Below are 21,966 nucleotides of genomic sequence, written 5' to 3'. Positions count from 1 at the left end.
GCAGTGTATCGTCGTACTTCGTCCACAGTATTCCCACCAGTAGGTCCCAAAACGTCCCAGTTAAAGAGTAAATGTTGTTAACATATTATTTGTAAATCTTAAAATCATTCACTGAAAGAACCAAGCAGGCCTGCCTTGTTGGACGATCCAAATTGATGTAACTACTGAAGTCATGTTGAGTACAGCATTTTATCTTTTATTGAGAATTTTTAGTTGGCTTCAACCACCTTGCTGCTTGCTTTCAGCACTTTTCACAAGTATCAGAGGATGATGAGCACAACTATCTCTTTGAAGAGCAGCATATTTTCCCTTCAGCAAAGGGACAGCTGATATGAAAGGTCCACTAGATGGTTCAGAGAGAGACAGAGAGAGGGGAAAAAGGCAGACAGAGGGCGAGCTGGATAACGCGCAAAGAAGACAAATAACAGTGAGACAGAGAGCAAACAGACAGATAGAAGAAGTGTAGATACAGTAGGTAAAGATTGACAGGCTTTTAGCTGGGCTGCAGAAAGGCAAATTAGCATTCAGTCGGTTAGTCCATTTAATCTGAGATAAAGTGAGACATAAAAATAAAATGAGCAGAGTGAAGAGAGATAAGAACAGTGTCATTAATGGAAGCTGGTTGTAGCCTCAAACCATAGACGGCACATGGTGCTGTCACTCTCAGATGACAAAGAAGTTAGGAAGATAAAGACACAAGGAAAGAGGACGTAAGGAAAAAGAGAAAATGAGCAGACAGTGCTGGAGAGTCAAAGGTATTAGAGAGGCTGCAGAAAAGATAAAGATAAAAAAAGAAACAAGATAAAAAGAGCAAACAATAAAGCTGGTGAGGAAGAAGGAGAATGAAAGGACAACCTATGAGCACACTGATCTAACTGTATGACCTCCGCCTCTGCCCTTCTGAGTCTATTATTAGTTTTATTGGAGGAAGCTTGGTCTTTTGTCCCACATATTGATTTAAGTGTGTAAGCGCTGAAGTGCTCTGATGAAGTGAATTGCATTATTCTCTCTATCCCTGCTACTTCTTGAAGGTCAGTACAGTAGCATCTCATCTATTTCTTGTCATTTTGATGTACAGTCTGCCACTGGAGGACTTCCCAGCAAACCCAAAGTGTGTGCCTTTTTGGTTCACTTAATGATGGCGTTAAATAGAAACATTGTATTTTTTTTTTTTACAAGATCAAGACAAATCGTATCCAAGTCTGATATGAGCCAAGCTGATTTATCGGTGGTTGGAAATGATTGATTGTGTTCAACACACAGTACAAAAGTAATTTTTCTACCTCTCATAACTTTTGTTACAGAAGTCTCGATCGGTCGCTGAATCAATAAAAATCAATAAACTCCAGATCAATCTTCTCCTTCCTGCCTTTGTGAGCACAGAAAGTTATTTGTAGGTTGGTGTACACTAAATGAGCTCACATGCACTACACACATTCTTATATTTTCTGAAATTGTAATTTTCTTTTCTGTAAAGAATGTGGTAGAACTCAAGATCAAAAGGAGAAGGCAAAACTATATTTGATCTTGGAAAACATGAGTCACATTATAAACCATTCTTCTTAAAGAAAATACCTTTACCTGACCTTCTGCTTTGCTGAAATTTCACTCTTGACATTGCATGCATATAAAAAGTAATAGCTATGTTCATCCCTCAAAAGCCTTTTGGCAACAGTTCCTGGCAGATTTGATCGTCTTCATCGTGCATGGGGCTCTTGCTTCAGGACCAATTATTATTAGTAATTAAGCATTTCATGTGACAAGCTAGAACTGAGAAAAGATTTGAATCTGCATTCATCTGTAGAATTGAGAAAGAGTGTAACTGCTCCTACTGGCTGGTATGTATGTCTCTAAAATGTTTTTTAGAAATAATCGTTTTCTGTGATAAAAACAGGGTTTTCGTGTAAATGAGAGGCCAAACCGCAGGAAAATATCTGCGTCTTCCCTTCGTGTAAATAGGGCCTTAGGGGTTAGTGGGAGGCGTGTCCTGTGCAGTCAGCCTATTGTAGCTGGTAGTTTAATGTCAAGTCAATTTTATTTATATAGCTCAAAATCACAAACAATACATTTGTTTCAAGTAGCTTTACCATCTGTACAGCACAGCATACATCTTCTATCCTTAAACCCTCAATTCTGGTATTCTGATGATAAATATGCTCAAGATCTGCACACATTTGTTATCCCATTTGTGTGGTTATTTTCCTCCTAAATACAAATGTGTGTATATATATAAATACCAAATCATGTTATATGGTTTTAAATAAGAAGAGCTACTGCACAATCTTTCCACGTGCTTCCCTGGGCCCTGGTTGGGAATCACGGATCTATGTAATAATAATTGTTGTAATTCTAATAAGCTCTCTTTGCACTGACGTCCCTTATTCATAACACTTCTTTGTTCACTCCAGCCAGATAAATGCAGCAATGCTGTTGTATTCCCCACGTCTGATAGATGATCTTAAAAGCATTCATGCTTTTGGAAAAGTCCATGTTTGAATTTTAAGCCAGATATGCGTGTTATGTTATGGTGAGCTAAGAATGCATGATCATACCCCGAAACAATCTTGTTTAGGCTATAGCACATGTCAGTGCCACAACCCACACCTGGATAGAAAATAGTTGGATGCATGCATACTGCCAGAGTGAATGGGTGCATTATGGGTTTTATTATCCAAACACACTGTATGAGTAAGAACTAATATTTTTGCAATCTATATAATTTACAAGCTTATTGTAACTGTGTTGTTTTCCCAGCTGTCTTTACACCTTTGAAACATGTGCATTAGTCTTATACTGCCCCCTAGTGTTTAAGAGACGGAAGGCATGAGACGGGAGGTCTCCAGGCTGCAGTCATGCTCTGCAGTAGGAACAAACTGCCCTGAGGAATGCTCTGGGGTTGGACTGTTGAAGCTAAGGTTGTGACGTAAATGTTGGGATATCTGTGAAAGAATGCAATTCCCCCTTGACCGTGTGAACTCCATAAAGTGATTGCTGGTGTGTTTAATGAGGGTCTGGAAAGACAAAGCGTCTCCATTTGATGACAGACCATCAACATAACTGTCGTCTATAATGGGCCCTGGGGTAAAAGCCATTCACACCATTACAGAAATAAAATCCTAACAGTCAGAAGTCAACAGAGGAAATAACACAGCTACTGTGTGTGGCTGATGAGGAGTGAGTAGGAGATAAATCATTCAGTGACATGCAGTCTAAATTACATACATGTCTAAATTTGGCACACCTAGATAATATGCAGAGTTGGTATGAAAAAGGGGACGTCCATGATAATGGTATTTTCAGCTATGAATATGAATTTTGTCCTTGTATCTTATATTCAAGGACACAGCACATACAGTATGTCTTCCTGTCTTCTCATCAGTGGGTGTGTCAGTGACAGGGAAAGGGCAGCATAATGATACGCAAGGCAGTGACATCTGTAAATCAATCAGAATCTATATTCTTTTTATTCCACACATACAAATTTGTATTCTGCTACACACTACTCCATAGAGACCAGTGAGACGCTAAATTGAATACCATATTGGATTCAGTTTGTGCAGATCACACAATAATGATCAACTCTCCCTCTTTCTGCTACGTGAAGTTAAAAAACTCTTTTTTTTCATCAGGTCCCTATGACTTGCACCCTTGAACTCTTTCATTATGTCTGTAATGTGGCTTGCTGTTGTTCTTGGCAACCAACTCCAAACTAGTTCAAATACTAAGCCATCAACAAATTAGTAGAGCTGTGTCATACTGACATTGTCAGTCAAACCCAGGCACTCAAGAAAAACATAATTCAGAAATCTAAATTTTGTTATTAACTTATGTCCAAAAGTTATATTTTGAAAAGTATGAATGCATAAACTATTTTCTTCTATGTGCTGGAAGTCTGGGAGCCATGCAGCCAAATGTCTGGCCTTGTAGGAGTCAAGATGACAGATCATGGAGAAAATAAATAGACTGAAAATAGAGGAATACTTCTGTTTTGAGGAAGCGTGGATTGAGTTTTGTTACATGCCCTCAGGCTTTGGTGAGGAAATGCATTCTGTGGATATTTGCATAATGGACATCTGTCTATTTAACAATTCATACAAGCAACCGTTTTGGTTCTGAATTATGAGCACACGCTGTTTGGAGAGCAAATAGGGCAAACGCCCGTGTTATCTGTGAACCACAAACATGTACATTTGAATATCCAGCATCTCATAAATACAGAGGGAGTGAATTCACTTTCCATTTGATTTAAATGTTTAGTCTGAAACTGTCACAGCTGAGGAGGCAGAAACTGAAACTGAATCTTTAATTTGTGTATATCACTGGATTCAGCTGTAATTGGGTTGATTCACTTGGGTTTGTGACGAATTACTGACTGGTCTTTATAACATTTAATCCACTGAAAACATGAAGCATCAGACTTTATATTGCCAGGAAATCTGGCAAATCTGGCAGAGATGTTATTTATTTATTTATTTTCCTTCACGGACATTTTGTTGCAACCAGCCTCTTAAATGATTGTAAATATCAATTTTACTGCCGTAAAAAACTATACTAATTGTGAAAATGAAAATCACAGAGTGCATGATCGAGGTCCGTGTGTGTTTAGGCTTTAGGTATGTGTGTGCATGCACATCAACATGCTATTGAGTGTTTCTTTACTCTCTGTCAGAGTACCTTTGTTACTACAGACATGTAAAGCCACTTAAACCACATCATCCACAGGTCTGATTTGCTGCATATGCTTAAATAACCAGAGAGAAAGATCACACACAGCCTGGGGATGACACTGCATAACACTGTCTACACTACAGACTAACTGAGAGAGTGGGTTGGGGGCAGAGGGTCTAGCTACTCATTGCAGATTTCAAAAGAGCCTTACTGATTCGGCATGTGTGGTGCACACATTAGGTCGCTCACAGTAATATGTAATGTGTGAGTCATGGAAAGCCAAAGAAAAGCACTGCCAACGGGTTAAAATGTCTTTTTGTTCACCTTGACCTGCACTGAATATTAATCAGGTCTGTTTATTTTCCTCTCAGACACTGACAAATCAATTGTTTTTTGATCAAATGATCTCTCTATACAATTAATGTTGTTGTTTGGCACTGGTTTGTGATTTTAGTGTGTAATGTTTAAATCCACTACCTGATGGCAGATGACCCCTGGCTTCAAAATAAAAGCATAAATTTTTTTGGACATTTCAGACAGTGAAGTTGTCTTGACAAAAAAAGCATTTATATAAATATTTAAAAAATGAGTTACCTGTGTTCTTTTGTTTTGTTTTGTTTTTGGACTCAGGAATGTAGAGGTATTTGATTACCTTGACCGCCATTGACAATAACTTTTGTTTTGAAAGTACATTCCGGAAAACGTATTCTTTATTGTAATCACTATGTTGCTAGGTTACCCAATGTAATAATGTGTCAACCCGCGTTAAGAGGCAGCTTTTAAGTTAGACACTTTATTACAGAGGAAGTCATGGGGTAATATTAATGTTTTCTTGTTGTATGACTAGGTGTGTGTGCAACATAACAATGTTTTTAAGTCAGGGTAAACTGTTAAATCTAACGTTTGCTATATCAAATCATGTAGCTAGGTAATCAAATACAGTGTAAGTTAGCCTATGTTTTAAGTTGCTTTTCAATTGTTGTAGGACGTCTTAGCGTTAGCTAGCTAGCTAGCTAAGTTAACTCACAGAATTTCTTACAGTGTTTACTGTAAGCAGCATTTTAATCTCGTAGCAGTTCAGGTGGAGCTAATTTTTTAAACTACTTTATAGACTTATGAGTAAATTCATCTGTAACAATTGATGGTATTTTACAAAATGATCACACGTTTTGTATTTAAAATCTTAAATCTGTTAAAAAATAAAAAAAATAAATGAATAAATGTTAATAAATGTAGTGGACTAGAAATCCAGTGCAGTAGAAGTATAGCAGTAGCAGAAAATGAAAGTACAAGTTCATACCATCAGACTTGACTTGAATACAGTACTTGAGTAGCCTAAATGTAATGTAATTTCATAAAAACAGGGCTCCTTAAAAGAAATATTTAAAGATTTAGTAACACAAGTTAAATATTTCTGCACCCAACTGTCTGCCTTCTCATTTTCTCGTCCTTTTTTCTCATTTCTAAATCTACCTCCAGCTTACAGGTAGACGGTCCCCAGGAGCCCCTACAGGAGAAACTGCAGCAGATAGCAGCCAGAATCATTCAGAAGGCCTGGAGAGGATATGTGGTGGGTGCTGCTGCTGTGGGAACACACACACTCTTGTACATGCGCAATTTAAAGTCAACAGGCATAAACTAAACACTCTTTTTCCTACCCAAACTGTAGTACAGAGAGGTCTTCAAGTATTTCAGAGACCAAATCAACAGTTGCAACAGGCAGGATCCACGAACGATCCTCAAAACAGTCAATCCTCGGGAGGTAGCAACAATGCTCTCTATAAAATGAAAACAACGAGTGGAATTATTGTTAAGATTTGATTTTTCCTGTGGCAGACAGAGTTGCTGGATGCTGCTGCTGGCGTGTTCGTCAGATTTCGACTCGGAGGGGTAAGAGCTAAAGAGGGAAATAGCGGTAAATGACTCGACAGATATGTGAATGATGATGTAGACGTACCTGCTAACATCTTGCTTATACCTTTGCCTTCAGATTACCTTTCCTCCCAACATCTATTACAAGATCTTCACCTATCGACCTATCACGGATGTGTGTGCCTACAGCCCGAAGGACTACACCAAGCTGGACCTTAAGAAGTCTGTGTACGGACAGACCAAGACCATGCAGGAGGACAGATCAGGATGGTACCAGCGCATGGAGAACAACAACTGGAGGCTCTACTGTAGCAAGGTGAAGAACAATTCAGAGGAAATTGTCTGCTGAAACATAGTCTATATCGACGATGTTTCATATACGGGATTGTTCCGGTGCCGCCGGAGGTTCCGCCGGATGTCCCTCACCTTCCGCTTTCTTTGTGTTGGCATTGTAAATTCCGGTCGATTCGGGAAACCTCCTCTGAGCTAGAACCGACAGTCAAAATATATTTATCTTTTCTTTTAATAAAATTCTCATCACACATTCAACAGCCATTTTAATTCCAGAGCTCGCATCCCTACGTGCACATGTTCCACCAAAACAAGTTCCTTGCCAAGGCTATTTTGCAGAGGCACCGTACCTGTGTCCCGCGCTTAGCGATTGTGATTGGTTTAAAGAAAGGCCAATTAACCAGAGCACGTTTTTCTCCCATCCCGGAATGTTGTGTGGACTAGCCAGACCCTCCTCTGCAGTGGAGGAAGGTCTGGCAATGCGAGACTAGCTGAAACATAATGCTCTCTCACACACTGTTTATTTAATGAAAAACAAAGTGAGATATAGGTTTAACTGGTAGCCACTAAAAGCAGATGTTATGAAGTCTGTGTTTATGTGCTTCTTCTCTTTGATAGATGGTTCCCATTAGTGAGCCCGTAGAGATCAGTGCTAAGAAGAAAATTGACTTTCACTATTCCAGGTTGAAGCGGCAACAGGATATAGACAAGTTCCGGAAGAAGAAGAAAATTGAATGGATGAAGCAGATGTGAGTTTTATACGTGTGTCTCTTGCTGTGCAACAATGGCCTCGAGCCGTGATTACAGGATAACGGTACATGCTAGCCTCAGTTTGTGTCTATTATGCATTATTATTGCATTCCAGTCACAGAGCTAAGCATCCTAAAAGATAAATTGCTGATTAGTGAAGTGGGAACAGGCGTGTCGATGGGTGAGACAGTCAGGTGATGTGGAAAAATATCTAAATCTGAAGGAAAAAAGTATTGTTAGTGAAACAACAAACCAGCAATGGCAACAATAATGGGAGCAGGACACAAAAGACACCTTTATTCTTTACAAAGCAGAATGAGCAGTAGTTCAAGCAAGGGAAGGAATAGGAGGGAACAGGTAGAATGGGTTGGCAGAATGAGAATGGGATACACCAATCTGAACAGCACATTATACATCTTGGGGAAGCACCCAACCGGGTTATGCGAGCCGTGCCAACAGCCAGAGATGGTACAGCATATATTTGGGGCATGTAGGGGATACATACGGGGCAGAAAGTGATGTTACTCTGAACACCCACACAGTTGTTTTCTGTTAATTTGGCTGATTGGACCTCCCCCCAGGAATGTGTGAGTGTGTATAGATTGATCAATTGACATCTTCCTGAATCTCCTGTTAGCTTCATTGCCCCTGTTAGGGCATTTCTGTTTATCTTTACTTTATTCCCACATATTTTAATCTCCTTTTAATGCCCTTTGTTCTATTACAAAACGAGTAGAATACACATCTAAGGCAGAGTTCTGTGCAGTGCTGTGTACAAGTGTTTGTGTGTTCTCTCCATGACATACAGGTATAACCAAGGCCGTCTGCAGACTGAAACGGTGCACGGACACATGGAGACGCTGGTGGAGAATTCAGCCCAGGAAGTGATGGACTCCATTGAAGAGAAAGAAGATGAAGAGCTGCTGGCCTGGGCCAAAGCTCTCAACTTTGACGAGTAAGCTTACCGTCAACTCGTAGAAACCTTGTGACATTTTAATACTTTCTGTTGAATAGATAAATGATTTAATTATCATCATTTTGTAAGATAATTGTCTCTTCTGCCTGTGCAGGTATATGCAGGAGTGGAGCACCTTGGCCTGCAGTTACTTCTCTGAGCCAAGCAGAGGTGAACATGTGTAGTGATGGCTGCTGCTTATTTAATGCTTTTTAGAGCAGGGATCTTCAACAGGGGGGTCCGGGACCTCTAGGGGGTCCTCAGAGTCAATGCAGGGGGGCCTCAAAATTATTTAATTTTTATTTTAATTTTTGAAAGTTTTTTCAAAACTTGTAAAAGTCTTAACATGGTCAAGTCAAGGTAGTCACTAAGGCCATCCACAGATGTGTGCCACATGTATGTTTAGCATTAAAACATGATTTATAAAATCATGCCAACAATTATTAATCTGAAAAGCTTAATATTATATGCTTTAGGCTGCCCTACACGTTATTGTAGCTATTGTAGTTAATATGCAACTTTATTTTATAAAATATACAGTATGTAGTACGGGGTCCCTGCTCCATCTTTCTTTCAGTTAAGGGGTCCTTGGCTTAAAAAACGTTGAAGACCCCTGCTTTATAGTATATGCTGTAATGCCATCTGCTGTTTAAGTTTAGGACTACCCAGGCTGTATTTCCATCAGTGTATATCTCACCTACTGCGGAACTTACTGCTGACCATGGTTTTGTTTGCCACTGATCTGCTCTTATTTTATTCTGTTTTTTTTTCTTTCTCTCCCTTTGTCCTTTGTCTCTTTTTCTCTTGGCCTCCTCCGATGACAGATGTTCATTCATATCCACCCTGGTTAGATCTCCATGGGTTGGCTGCTGAGGCTGATGAAGACAGTTAGGTAAACCAGAATAAAATAATCTAAGTTAAAAAAAAAAAAAAAAAAAAAAACACCCCAGTGCTAATGTGCTATTTGTGCAGCTATATACATTTTAGCATTCAAGCATGACATGTCCTCTCCACAGTCCAACGCTACTATATCTGGAAGATGGGACACTAGCTAGCTAGATTCCTCCCCAGGGCCTGGGTGGAGGACGGTGATCACTGTCTCCATAATAAAACAACATAAACAAAAATGGTCAGACCAGAGGTTATCATCAACTGCCCCTGCCAGAAAAAAAAAAGTTCTTATATTTTTGCCCTCTCTCTTTCTTTCTTTATCTTTTAAACCTCTCCCCCTTGTACACACACACACACACACCCTACACAACACTCAACAACACACTCTCTTTTGTCATTGTATGTTTTGTGATGCCCCGTCATGTTAATTATGTCATGTTACTCAATATATTGTGTCTTGTGGATGGATCCTACACCATTATGACATTGGAGGAGCTGCTTCCACTGCTGAGTACCTGAAAAAATAGAAGATGGACTTTCCAGAGATTATTAGATAAGTAGATGTCACCGTCTACGAAGTGATCATGAGCTCTGCTCAATTTTTGTGACACCCACCTTTGAATGTTAGAAGTGTATGAACAGGAATAATAAAAAGAAAATACAAGGATGTGATGGATACATTTCACTGGAGACTTCAGTATGTGCCTACTTTTCTGCCATTCATTTTATTTATAATAAGGGACTGTTCGTTATTTAATTAAGGGGCCACCGGAGGAGTTTTGTGGCCTCTAACCTAAAAAGACGTGACCCTCCCCTCGTCAGTAATAATTTTCCCATGACCCTCCTCTCGCGTGCAAGTTTGCACTTAGCAAAGAAGTACACACACCATTTGATTTTTACAGCCATGATGTGCACAAGTTAACCTCTGCTTTCTCTTTTTGTGGTGGCCATTTCAGTAGATTTACTCACTAACATTGTTGTGGAAACACAATAAGCATGGAAACTAAATGCACACTTCATGCATTACTGCATTACTTCAAATACTAAGTTACTCCTCTAGTAAACTATTCACATGAAATAAAACAATAAAACATTGAGACCATTCAGCAAAGGACGCTGGGATATAACCAATTCAACACTGGTTGCTATGGACTTGTCACTATCGTCATTGTATATTTTAGCACATAGGTAAAGCTGCCGAAGCTGAACATTATATTCCAAAACACATATGTTTATTTTTAAAGTTTTTAAGTTACATTGTAACAATTTAACAATTCGCCCTTATGAAATCCAATCGCGGCACGGCTGTTTTGGAACGCAATAGACAGACGCTTAAATTCAACTAAAATGTAACAGTGCTCCTCCTGCCCCCCCCAGCAAACTCCACGTATGGGGTCAGACCCATCTGCTAGGGGGCCGAGACTGAGAGCTACATGGATAAATATGCACCAAACAAGCCACTTTGAAATTTTGCTCTTTTCATGAATAAAAAAATTGGGTGACCCCCCCCCTGGACTAAAAAATGTTGGATGACCTCCCCTCAGCAAAAAATAAAAACACATGACCCTCCCCTATTTTCCTCCGGTGGTCCATTCCATAAATACCGAACGGTCCCTAAAGACTATCTTTAATAGGCTTGTGTCTGTGTGGATTTTATTTTGGGCCAGAGATACTACCGGAATATCCGACATAGGCCTAATATTGGATTACTGGATTACTCTACTCATATAGTAAACTAAGTGTATGTCGACCTCTGTGCTAGTGGAACATTTTGCCTGTAATGTCACCATTAAAAGTTATTTTCTACATTATTAATTATTTTCCTCACAATTCTACCCAAAAACTGTTAAAACAATGTGACTGCCAAAGATACTGAGACAATATATATATATGTGTGTAGAGCTTTGTAATGTGACTACACAAGTACAACATAGTTATACGATTTTGTATTCACTGTCACTGATCATCAGTGACAAAACAAGTGTACATTACTTTTTCGAAAAGAGGGGGCACCCGGATTTGAACCGGGGACCTCTTGATCTGCAGTCAAATGCTCTACCACTGAGCTATACCCCCTTGTATCATAAGCGCTTTGTGCACCATCTATAAAGATAGCTATGACCAAAGTGTGTCATCTTTTGTTGTGTTATAATTTGGTAGAACTGTCACACGCGGATCAAAAACCATCCAGCTACAGCGTAAAGTGCAAGGATGCAAAATACAACGGTTTTTTTTGTAAAAGTAAATTAACGCCGGTTTGTACCGGATGTGTCGTAATGAAAACGCGACCCAACCGGATATGCAATACAGTGTATCGAAAAGAAAGTGGAAGAAACGGAATCACAATGGTATGCTTGCTGTCTTATCTTATGTAATGTAATTTATGCTATCGTAACCGTATTAATTACAATGATATTGTTTTCTATAGTTATGTGCATATTTATTTCACCTCCTCACACCTTTGTCTTCTGTCTTTGTGTCCTCTGAAATCCAGTAGTTGTGAATTTGATTAGTCACTCGAGCTAATGCTAGTTAGCGCTTAGCTATGAGGCTCATGAAGCTGGCTAAAGATGGTTTTAGATTTCGGTGTTTGTAACTGAGGTATGCCAAACTAAATATTACCAATTGTAAACGGTGAATGTGTATCGTTTGTTTGTTTGTTACAGAATACTCGAGGACTCCGCTCTCAGCTGAAAGACAGTGTACCTGTGGCAGGCTTATGTCCCCAGGGAGCTTATGGAGTGCAGGACTCTCTGCGTAGCGGGTGAGACAACTGCCACAATTAAAACTAATCTGGTGTCACCTAGCTAACGTTATATGTATAATAGCTATTACATTCCCCTACCATGCTCGTACAGACGGACAGACAGCTATGACTCTGTTTAAAATAACCGTGTTAGTTGTGTTTTTGACACTAAATTGACATGAATACTGGAAACAACTTGATATGACACAATTTGTAACGTTAGTTATTCACTCACGTTATTCTCTTTATGCTTCAGTATTTATTCTCTGTGTGTGGGTGGTTGGGTTTGTGTGTCAAACTGTGTGTTGGTGTGTGTTTGAGTTTGTGTGTCAAAAATGTGAAAGATATATGTGGAATGTGGATAAATTGTATATGTGGATGAGTGGAAGCATGGAGAGTGTATGGTTGGGGAGGTGTGTATGTAAAAGTATGAGCATGCATGAGTGTGGTTTAAGATCCCGTGGAGTAGAGGAATACTGTTACTAGTAGGAGTTGTACTCTGATTGGAGTATGAAAATACACAGTATGTGGGTATATGTATTACTTCTTGATGGAAATAATAAAAATAATTATAAAAAAAACAAGTAATTGCAGGACAAAAAGCCCATAGATATGATTGAGATAATTAAAAAAAAAAAACAACAACATTACAGTTAGTCAACCAGAGAGGACTGAGTTAATTTTTTTTCAACTGTTAAATATCCTGCTCATCACATATCTTGATAATAATATCTGTGTCGATGTTGTTATCAGCTTCAAAAATGTATTTTTGGTCAGGCTGTGACATAGTTGTATTACTTTACAAGTTCCTAATAACTGCTATATGTCTGACTGGAGAGTGACCTCTGCATAAAATAGTGACGTGTGTGGATCATCGATTAGCTTAAATGTTTACGTGTTAGAAGACAAAGATGTCGTTTGTGTGACAGCTTTCTCTCTCAAGAGGGACTGCTGTGTGTTAACTTTTAATATTCCCAGCCTTGAAACCAAATGAAACGCAAGTTACATAATACGGATTTTCACCTGCTTATAGTATTTCTTCTTTTGCTACGCAGCTTTACCAGCGTAAAGAATGAGCTCCTTCCAAGCCACCCACTGGAGCTGTCAGAGAAAAATGTGAGTAATCTAAATTGTAAGAGAAAAATAAGAGCTCCTACCCAATTCACTTTATTAGACCTCTTCTTTATAGGACTGTGTAGATGTGTACAGAGTAGGGCTGGGTATCGGTCAAAATATTTCAATACCGATACCAATACCGTGACTTCGATACCGGTTCCTGAACGATAGTTTTTTCGATACCAATTTTATAAAATCCATTTTAACAGAAAATAAATTCCAACAGTACACATTACGACACAAATCTTTTTATTTTTTAGCTCCTGCTACGTGAGGGGCCATCGGTTGTGTAGCCTCTGTGCATAACGTAGAGTTTTTTTCTCCCTGCCTCTACGACGTGTAACGTTAGACAGCCAATCGCGAGCATTATTAGATATTGGTAGAAGCATGCTGAATGCTTATTGGCTCACTGACGCTGATGAGATTTACTCCTTAGGTTATTGACATTTGGTGTTGAATGATGTGGCATTTTTCGATTACTAAGGAGGCAATTCGGTCGGTGCCTAAAAAGTATTGAATTCGGTACCCAGTCCTAGTACAGAGTCATCAAAAGCGGCAACTACACACTGAGGACTATTGAACAGCATACTTTTTGACTTGTAGTAGGTCTAAGCACAGGTGGAACTCCTACGCTAACACTAGGCTCGTTTGAGATGAGCCAGGCCTGCGCAGAATCAATCACCGGCGATCGCCGCCCAATGCATGATGGTTAGATTTGTGTCCGACTTGGCGTCATGCACACGTGGGCAACGATAACCTCACGAGATCAAGGCGGCCGCAGTGTGCCACGCCAACCTCACCTAATTATGTAGTCCTAGTTAATGTTATTAATCACACCTGTGCCTTTTCTACTCTGTGAAAATGTCTGTCGTACACATCTTTGCACCATTAGAATATATGTAAACTGTTATTGTTATTTTTAGGATTTAATATTTATATTCATTTTAACAAAAATTATAATAGGGGAAATAAAAATAGAAAACAATCTTCCCTTTTTTGTGTTTTAACAATAAAACCGAATTACCTGTACATTCATGTTAAGTTAAAATGTCTTTACTCTTAACTACACAACCGATGGCCCTGTTTTATTTGTCACACGCAGAGCAGTAGCAGTAGGAACAAGTGAAAGTTTAATGGTGGAAATTCTCCGGGACTCTGTTGTCCCGGGGGCTGCTAAACATTTGTCTGTGTTTCTGTGGTGTGCAGTTCCAGCCGAACCAGGACAAGATGAATTTCTCCACTCTCAGAAACATCCAGGGTCTTCATGCTCCACTCAAGCTGCAGATGGAGTACAGGGCAGCTAGACAGGTAACACACACGCACACACTGTGTACCTTCTCGCTGGATTACCGGGACACTTTCATGTCCCGGTAATCCAGCTCCCCAGTTCTGATAGCCCTCTTCCTTTGGCTCCTCTCCCTGTTCAGTGTTTGTTTTTAAGTCCTTCTTCTCTCTCCATAAATCTTGATGTTTTTCTGTCCCTCCACCTCCCAGATCCAGCGTCTGCCGTTCTTACAGAGTTCAAACCTGGCTCTGGATACGCTGCGAGGCAATGACGAGTCCATCGGCTTTGAGGACATCCTCAACGGTGAGAGCCTCATCCCTTCACCTTTTACAAAACCATTCACACAACTGTCTGACTATGAGCTCTAACCACCACTCTGTGTTTGTGTCCTGTTACCCTGCAGATCCAACCCAGAGTGAAATGATGGGCGAGCCACACATGATGGTGGAATACAAACTGGGACTGTTGTGAAAGAAGATTGGCACACACAATACATAGTTACACACGTAGATTTAGGTTTATTATTTGTCTGCATACATTTGTTTATTGGATCAAAAATCACCAACTCTGGTTCTGGAGAATTGAGTCTGAAATCTTTTGGGAAAGAGAGGGACTCAGTGTGTGTGTGTGGGGTTACCCTGTAAATGACTTAGATCTGTAGTGTTGAACATCATTCAGACATGCATTCAGTGCTGCTTTTGTATGATTCCAATCCAGTTGATATTTCTAATAAACTTCATAACCTTCCTCCTGATGTGGGTTCATTTTACAAATTATTTAACTTGCAAGAATATATATCACATAATCTAGAATTGTGTGGCATAGCAGACAAACTTGATCAGGCCACAGAATGTTATTACATCTTTATAAAATGCTAATCTTCACAATGTGGGGTATCTGTGAAGATGAATCTGATATTTAATAGTTTTCTGCTGTTTGATGCCACTAATGCGACATTGCAACACTAGCCATTGTACTAATGTGTTACACTCTACTGACAATGTAAGTGATAGGCTGTCATGCCTTGATAAGTTACACCCATGAAAGCAATGAGTGAAGGTGATCCACTGTGGTGTTTGCACCACTGTAAGAGGAGCTGCTTGGAAGCTGGGGTATGATACTAGGGTTTTCTGTCCATAATATTTTAGTTTGTAATCAACTACAGCTCATGATCAACATCTTTATCAGTCCATTACAGTGCTGGATCTGTGACAAACAGCCACCTATGGCAGGGATCTTCAACAGGGGGTCCTCAGAGTCAATGCAGAGGCGCCTCAAAATCATAGTTAATTTTGGAAAGTTTTTTCAAAAATTCTAGTTCATTTTTGAATTTTTTTCTCTCCAAAATTAACATTAGTAAATCCCCACTGATGATAGGCTTACTGGCCTGTAGGTCAGGTAGTCACTACGGTAGCCATCCACAGATCTACTTCATCCTAAGGATTCACTGTGCCACATGTATGTTTAATATTAAAACATGATTTATAAAATAATGCCAACAATTATTAGGCTATTAAAAAATATATAAATATATAAAAAAAAAAGGTATGTATAAAGGCTTTAGGCCTTTCTACACGTTATTGTAAGCCCAGTTTAATGTGTAACCTAATTTTATAAGTAATATGTAGTAGGGGGTCCTTGGCTTAAAGCCCTGACAGCCCTGACCTGTGGGATTGTTAAATCCCACAAACAAAATATCTGCTCATTGGTCATTTTTAAACGATCAGGTGCTGAAATTGTAATAGCACATATACAGTAGGAGTAGATTCAGCTTAGAATATGAACAGTGTTATGTCATTGATGAAGGAAGATCAAAAAGTAAAATATCGTATGGCAAATAGGCTACTGGTTATTATGTTAAGTAAGTCATTGAATTGCTTATGTTTTTCTGCTCATTTTCACATGTCACCATTACAGAGGTTTCTATGGGTAAAATATTTTTTCTTCCACATTTGGCTATAGGGGCTCAGCGGTCAACATAGTAAAGTTCTTTATAGTTAGATGTGTGGACTCGATATCTGTCCAGACATCAGCATGTCAATGTCTCTAGGGTGAGGTGTGTCCTGACAGACACATCTCACCTTAGAGACATTGACAGAACTCACTTAAAGCATTCCATTGTTGCTATGTTTGGTCTCCACGGAAATCGTTTAGACAAGATTTTCATTTAATCCTTAAATGGGCAAGCACATGTAAATATTTTGAAAACGATTAATTAATTGCTATTTCTATGTAGGCAAAAATGAGAATTTCATGATTTCATTTTTCAAAATATGACCTTTATTTTCCAATTTACACTATTTATCTCCCGAGACATATTTAGAGAGCATATTTCGAATGGAATTCCGTTGCTAGGCAACAGCCTGGCCCCTTGTTAACTTCCTGTCATAGATAAAAAAAAATATCCTGTCATGTCATTCACCTACATTGCAACAGGAAATCAACTTGGGGCCATTTAGAATGTTTATTTTTACAACTGGGAAATGGTCTATACATTTAACATGTTCCCCTTTATTTAAGAGTTCATGGGGCAACTTTTAAAACATTTTATAAACAATTCATTAATTAGTTGCTTTCTTTCATGTTTTGCAAACAAGATTTTTTTTTTTTTTTTTTTTTTAAACTGAACAATAGTTATCTCTGCCAGGCTAAGCATGGTCATTATTGGTTGTGATCATAGACTGTATATATTATACAGTCTATGGTTATGATTAAGATTAGCAGTACTGTATCTCGGCAAAAAGGCCGCATCTTAAGTTCATTGCACCACCCAGCCAGCATGTTAAGTGACCCAAATCTAACACACCCGCAATTATACGTAAACCAACAGGTGCATGAGTGAAGGTAAAATACTCAATGCTAACATGAGCATGGTGGATCCTCCAGCATGTCTTCCACAGTGAGAGTTGTAGGAGTGCAGCCAGAGGCCGAGTGCTTGCTCTCTGCACTGACGATGAACGAGCAGGGGAGTTGAACCTGGAGCAGATTCGCGGTGCAAGAGACTCATAGAATACGTGAGTACAACAACATGACTCATTTAATTGTGTGTGCCACTCGGTGTGTAAAAACTAGTCACTGTGCTTTAAAGTGTGTTTGTGGGCCGTAGCTGCTGTGGAGTTTTTATTCTCCTAACTTCTCTGTGTTGGCTGCCTTTGTGGTGCTTTATTCATTCTGCTGTTGAAAGTGACAGCTACTTAACATTTATGTTGCTTAATAATTATTGTTGCACCAGCCGCTGTGTCCATAGACCTTTTATTTATTGTTGGTCGTTTTTCGTCAGTTATCTGAGTGTTGTCTTTTTCTCTTTTCTGGTTAATTCTCGTGAGTCTATAAGATATTGTAGGCTATATTTATAATTGATAATCAGTTGTATGCACAGCACAGGTTTCACATTTTTAACGTTTTATTATAGGAATGTTTTGTTGGTTTGGAGAACTGTACTGGGATGCTGTTCCATTAGTGCATAATGTTGACATGTTAATGCACATTCATTTGAAACTTAGCCTTAAATTGGTATTTGCTTTAAAAGTTAAATTTTAACGGACCTACTTCTTTAGTTTTTATCTGAATACATTCATACACCATAGTAATTTTACTGTTACTTGAGCAAAATACTGATCTCTGTAGACAACCACCATATGCTGCTTGAACGGCGTTTTCTTGTAAGAGCAATGGTATTTTCTTTAATGTCGGAGTTATTTCAATATGTGAAATTTCGCTTTAGTTATGATATTAAAAAACAATGAATTTAAAACGGTCAAAAGGATGGTCGAAGCCGGCGGTGGGGGAGGGGAGAGAAGAAACGTAGAGGTTCTGTAACTCACTGTAGCAATCAATTGAAATCTCACCGCCATCGGACCAACCGAGGGGGAAGTTATTTCTCCGTGTATTTATAGTACGGACCTGCTACCTGTGTCTCACACACGGTGGGTAATGTATTAACATGGCCGTCTACAAACGGAACTGGATTGGGTAGACATCGATAAACAATATTCGTTGCAAAACTATATATCTATTGCTGTTTTAAAGCCTGAAATCATCATATTGAAAACACATTTCTGGCCTGCAGAGCATGCTGGGAAAATACGTCACGGGAGGAGTTAACGTTTAAACAAAGCATATATGAGCAGCAAGTACTGGTATTTGTATGAACTTTTAAACAAATACACTGTAGTCTAAGCTATGGTCTAAATGCCAAAAATACGATGATCTGACTCTATTTGATAATTAAAATGTAATTATTTATGACGCTAGCACGGCTGACTGGTCAAAGATGATATAAGTGTCGAGAGAGAAATCCGTCTTCGTATTCACCATTTATACAGTCAGTGATACGCACGCAGGTCACAAAGATCAAGCAGCAGTCGCTACGTTACAACAGCTAATCAGTAAGTTGATGGTGGCTTTGTCCAGTAGGCTGGACGTCTGTTTTATTTAATAACGCATAAAGCAGTAGCAGGCGGCGATACGACGCATGCGCAATGGAACAACTTTAAACCTGAACTTGTTTTGCTCTGGTTGTTTGACCCATAGGTTTTGCCCGATTCAGAGATCCTTCTTGCAACTCAAAGTGCTTATATAATATTTGGTAAAGAAATGCATTTAAACATTACATAAAAAAACCGAAATAAACAGAAAAAAAGAAATAGGCTACCCTAAATAAAAAAAACAAAAACAGAACTAACAGATTGGTTACATTACCTGAGTTTATAAAGGGAATAAAAGGCAATATAAATCACAATAAGCCTGCACACACTGTAGCCTATATACATACAAGGTTATGCCCTGATGGTCCTGCACTTTTTCACACTGTGGTGACTAAACCTAAATGGCCAGATACACACTGAACACAGACAATTAAGCTGTGTTGACCCTCCCTATCTGCTACCTATCCATCCATTTTCTCAAACCCACCGACAGTCTGGAGAAGATACACCATAACAAACGCAGATTATTATGTGGCTTGTAAGGGCTTCCTGAGATAGTATTTCTTGATAGGCTTCATATTTGTTGTGTGATAATAAGGAGCTTGACCTACTGTGGTCAAATGTTATTATTGCTGTTTGCATGGACTCTAGATTCAGAACATTTTAGCTTTGTTTAAAGCAGGTTATTATTAAGCAACATATGCCAAATTGGTAACCTGTTAGAATCCACATGCAATACATTCAGTAAAATTGATGAGGAGGGTTAACAAGATTAACAAGAGAAAATAAAGTTTATTTCTGTAAACTGAGCAGCCCAATTAGTGGCCTTTTGATTTAGACTTATAGTATTTAAGTTTTCCCATAAGCAACACAGCATCTTTCAAACCTTCCTCCCCATGTCTTTCAAACTACATCCCTCCAGGATGTACAGTAACATAGGCTTTCTGTTAAAGTGTTGTATTATCTAAGCCCAAGCCAAGCTACAATAACCCTGGTGACATCACAATGACCTCATCAGTAGGATTGGGCATGGAGAACCAATTCCTACTTGGAATCGTTTCAAAAATTACGATTCCAGTAGAATCGTTTCTTCATTGGAATCGTTTAGAGGATTTGGTTTCAAATCCGATCATCGCTTCCTAATTTAATATACACAAGTTTTGGTTTCCGAAGCGGTCAGGCGCTTGTTGTGTTGCAGCCTTGGAGCACAGTAAGCAGCGCTCTAGTGTGGCTTTATTTTACATTGAAAAAGCTGTAAAACTGCAAACCACCATTGAATCAAAATAAAACTTTCCTCTTCTTTGTGAAAATAGGCATGTGACCCATTTCAACTCCACCCCTCAAAGAATCGGAATCGAGAATCGATAAGAACCGGAATCGAAAGGAAGAATCGCACTTGGAATCAGAATTGTTAAAATCCAAACGATGCCCAACCCTACTCATCAGGGTCATTGTCTATGACTTTCCAAATCTCCTCTAGAGCCACATAAGACATTATACAACAGTTTTCCCAGGCTGAGCAGGACTAATGATGAAGAGTAAACTGGTCTTCAGGTGTAAAATCGGTGGATTGTCACTTTAACATAAGAAGTGACAGATGGTATCCAATGTTAGTGCACTAGTTCTTTGTCTTCCAAGAGTCAAGTTTGAAGATAAACTAAACACTTCTCTTATTTTGTTCAGATAAAAATTGTATAAATGGTTATCATTTGTGATTTGTTATCATTTATCATAATGTCCTCAGTTCCCATCCACTCTTTAACCACTAGATGGCAGTATTGATCCACACTGAGCTGCTCACATTGGCCTCCAGTTCATCGCTAACCCACTTTGTGATCCAGCACACTATTTAAACACGTCATGTGTTGGTAAAGGCTCAGCTATGGACATTTTGTCTTCGTGCCTGAGGGGACTCGACTGACAGCCTGATGTCACTTTTCATACATAGCTGAAAAGCATCTTAGCCCGAGGCTTTTAAAAGCTCATGATGCTGCCTTTGACAACAAATAACACTGGGTCAGCTCAGGGCAGCTGGTAGCCATGATACATACTCTAATACACTAGATCTGTTTTCACCCGCATGTCCAATCCCCAGTGACTTGTGCACTAAGATTGTGCAATGCATGTATAATGTCATGGTGCAAATCCAGATTATATGGCATGTGAATGTAATGCCTGAAAGTAGACACCATGCTTAAAATATTGCATTTGTCCATACTGAAGGGTAAAAATATGTACAACATAACATTTAAATATAGAAGTCCTTAAGCTGAGAAGCCATTAACACCAGGATGATGTAAAAACTGCCAGTGCTGTACGTTAATGAATACAGTTTACAGACTTCATCTCAGTAATTAGAAATAGTTTTGAGCTAGTGGGCGAGGTTTGAAAGAAGACAAGTCAACTGAGGTGATTCCACTGAATGATTATGTTGTCGGTTCTTATGAAACGTATGAAGTCATTAAAGTTAAGGATAAGTATTTGATTGTGAGACAATTGTTTATGCACAGATCTTCACCACCTATTCATTTTTCTCTACACCTACAGGATATGTACATAGAACGAATGTACAATACTTATTCTCACAGGGACCATTAAGGAGCCATTTTACCTTCATTATTAAGTGAATCCAGAATATTACCTGTATTTATGAAACCGAAAACCTTTCAATCACACTCTGTATTTGCTGATATGGTGATGTAAACCCCCACCTCACCTCCCAGCACATCTGTTCTTGACTGCTAGTCGAAGAATAAATTCATCATGTCATAAACAAAAGTCCTGCAGCGTGCTCCTTTTTAAATTCCCATGGAGTTGAAAGTACCCTTGCGGTGTAATCTATCGAGTAGTGTAGTCAGCAGAGTACAATCATACCTCACTTTGGCGTGTGCCCAAGAGACCCTGTATGTATTTATTTACTGTAGGGATGGAACACTGAAACTGTGGTCAAACATGATCATGAGTC

The 21,966-nt window shown here is 39.0% G+C and overlaps 2 protein-coding genes, 1 long non-coding RNA gene and 1 other non-coding gene across 5 annotated transcripts in view; 3 read left to right on the top strand and 1 right to left on the bottom strand.

Moving 5' to 3' along the window:
• The first annotated feature begins 5,397 nt into the window (after positions 1 to 5,397).
• Positions 5,398 to 9,460, top strand: c1h11orf65 (chromosome 1 C11orf65 homolog). 2 transcript variants are annotated; one of them, XM_031294620.2, is made up of 9 exons: positions 5,398 to 5,483; positions 6,148 to 6,238; positions 6,338 to 6,430; positions 6,505 to 6,558; positions 6,659 to 6,856; positions 7,450 to 7,580; positions 8,390 to 8,536; positions 8,652 to 8,707; positions 9,361 to 9,460. In XM_031294620.2, the coding sequence occupies exons 1-9, from the start codon at positions 5,479 to 5,481 to the stop codon at positions 9,426 to 9,428; spliced, it is 843 nt and encodes a 280-aa protein (XP_031150480.1). In that variant the 5' UTR covers positions 5,398 to 5,478; the 3' UTR covers positions 9,429 to 9,460. The 2 variants fall into 2 exon arrangements, with proteins under 2 accessions (XP_031150480.1, XP_035855528.1); XM_035999635.1 differs by lacking the exons at positions 6,338 to 6,430; positions 6,505 to 6,558.
• A 1,971-nt stretch (positions 9,461 to 11,431) lies between these two features.
• On the bottom strand, positions 11,432 to 11,503 carry trnac-gca. Its single transcript has one exon. It is a non-coding gene; the product is annotated as a tRNA-Cys (tRNA).
• Positions 11,504 to 11,593: 90 nt separating this feature from the next.
• Positions 11,594 to 15,328, top strand: LOC116046304 (proteasome maturation protein). Its single transcript, XM_031294623.2, has 6 exons — positions 11,594 to 11,775; positions 12,094 to 12,191; positions 13,229 to 13,289; positions 14,496 to 14,597; positions 14,784 to 14,877; positions 14,978 to 15,328. Exons 1-6 carry the CDS (start codon positions 11,704 to 11,706, stop codon positions 15,043 to 15,045), a joined length of 495 nt encoding a protein of 164 aa, XP_031150483.1. The 5' UTR covers positions 11,594 to 11,703; the 3' UTR covers positions 15,046 to 15,328.
• A 2,039-nt stretch (positions 15,329 to 17,367) lies between these two features.
• LOC116046307 overlaps positions 17,368 to 21,966 on the top strand; it is a 61,552-nt gene continuing 56,953 nt past the window's right edge. The window contains exon 1 of the long non-coding RNA XR_004104104.2: positions 17,368 to 17,588. This is a non-coding gene — a long non-coding RNA (uncharacterized LOC116046307). The remainder of the gene's footprint in view (positions 17,589 to 21,966) is intronic.

The sequence above is a fragment of the Sander lucioperca genome, chromosome 1 (assembly GCF_008315115.2).
Source record: "Sander lucioperca isolate FBNREF2018 chromosome 1, SLUC_FBN_1.2, whole genome shotgun sequence".
NCBI classification, from domain to species: Eukaryota; Metazoa; Chordata; class Actinopteri; order Perciformes; family Percidae; genus Sander; species Sander lucioperca.
The sequence above is the reverse complement of the archived record's forward strand: the minus strand, read 5'-3'. Positions and strand labels throughout refer to the sequence as shown.

Coding starts and splice junctions, on each gene's coding strand:
- c1h11orf65 (XM_031294620.2), top strand. Junction 7,581..8,389: donor ATTGAATGGATGAAGCAGAT/GTGAGTTTTATA, acceptor CATGACATACAG/GTATAACCAAGGCCGTCTGC. Junction 8,708..9,360: donor CTTCTCTGAGCCAAGCAGAG/GTGAACATGTGT, acceptor CTCCGATGACAG/ATGTTCATTCATATCCACCC.
- LOC116046304 (XM_031294623.2), top strand. CDS start 11,704: ATGAAAACGCGACCCAACCGGATATGCAATACAGTGTATCGAAAAGAA. Junction 11,776..12,093: donor GAAGAAACGGAATCACAATG/GTATGCTTGCTG, acceptor TGTTTGTTACAG/AATACTCGAGGACTCCGCTC. Junction 14,598..14,783: donor AGTACAGGGCAGCTAGACAG/GTAACACACACG, acceptor TCCACCTCCCAG/ATCCAGCGTCTGCCGTTCTT.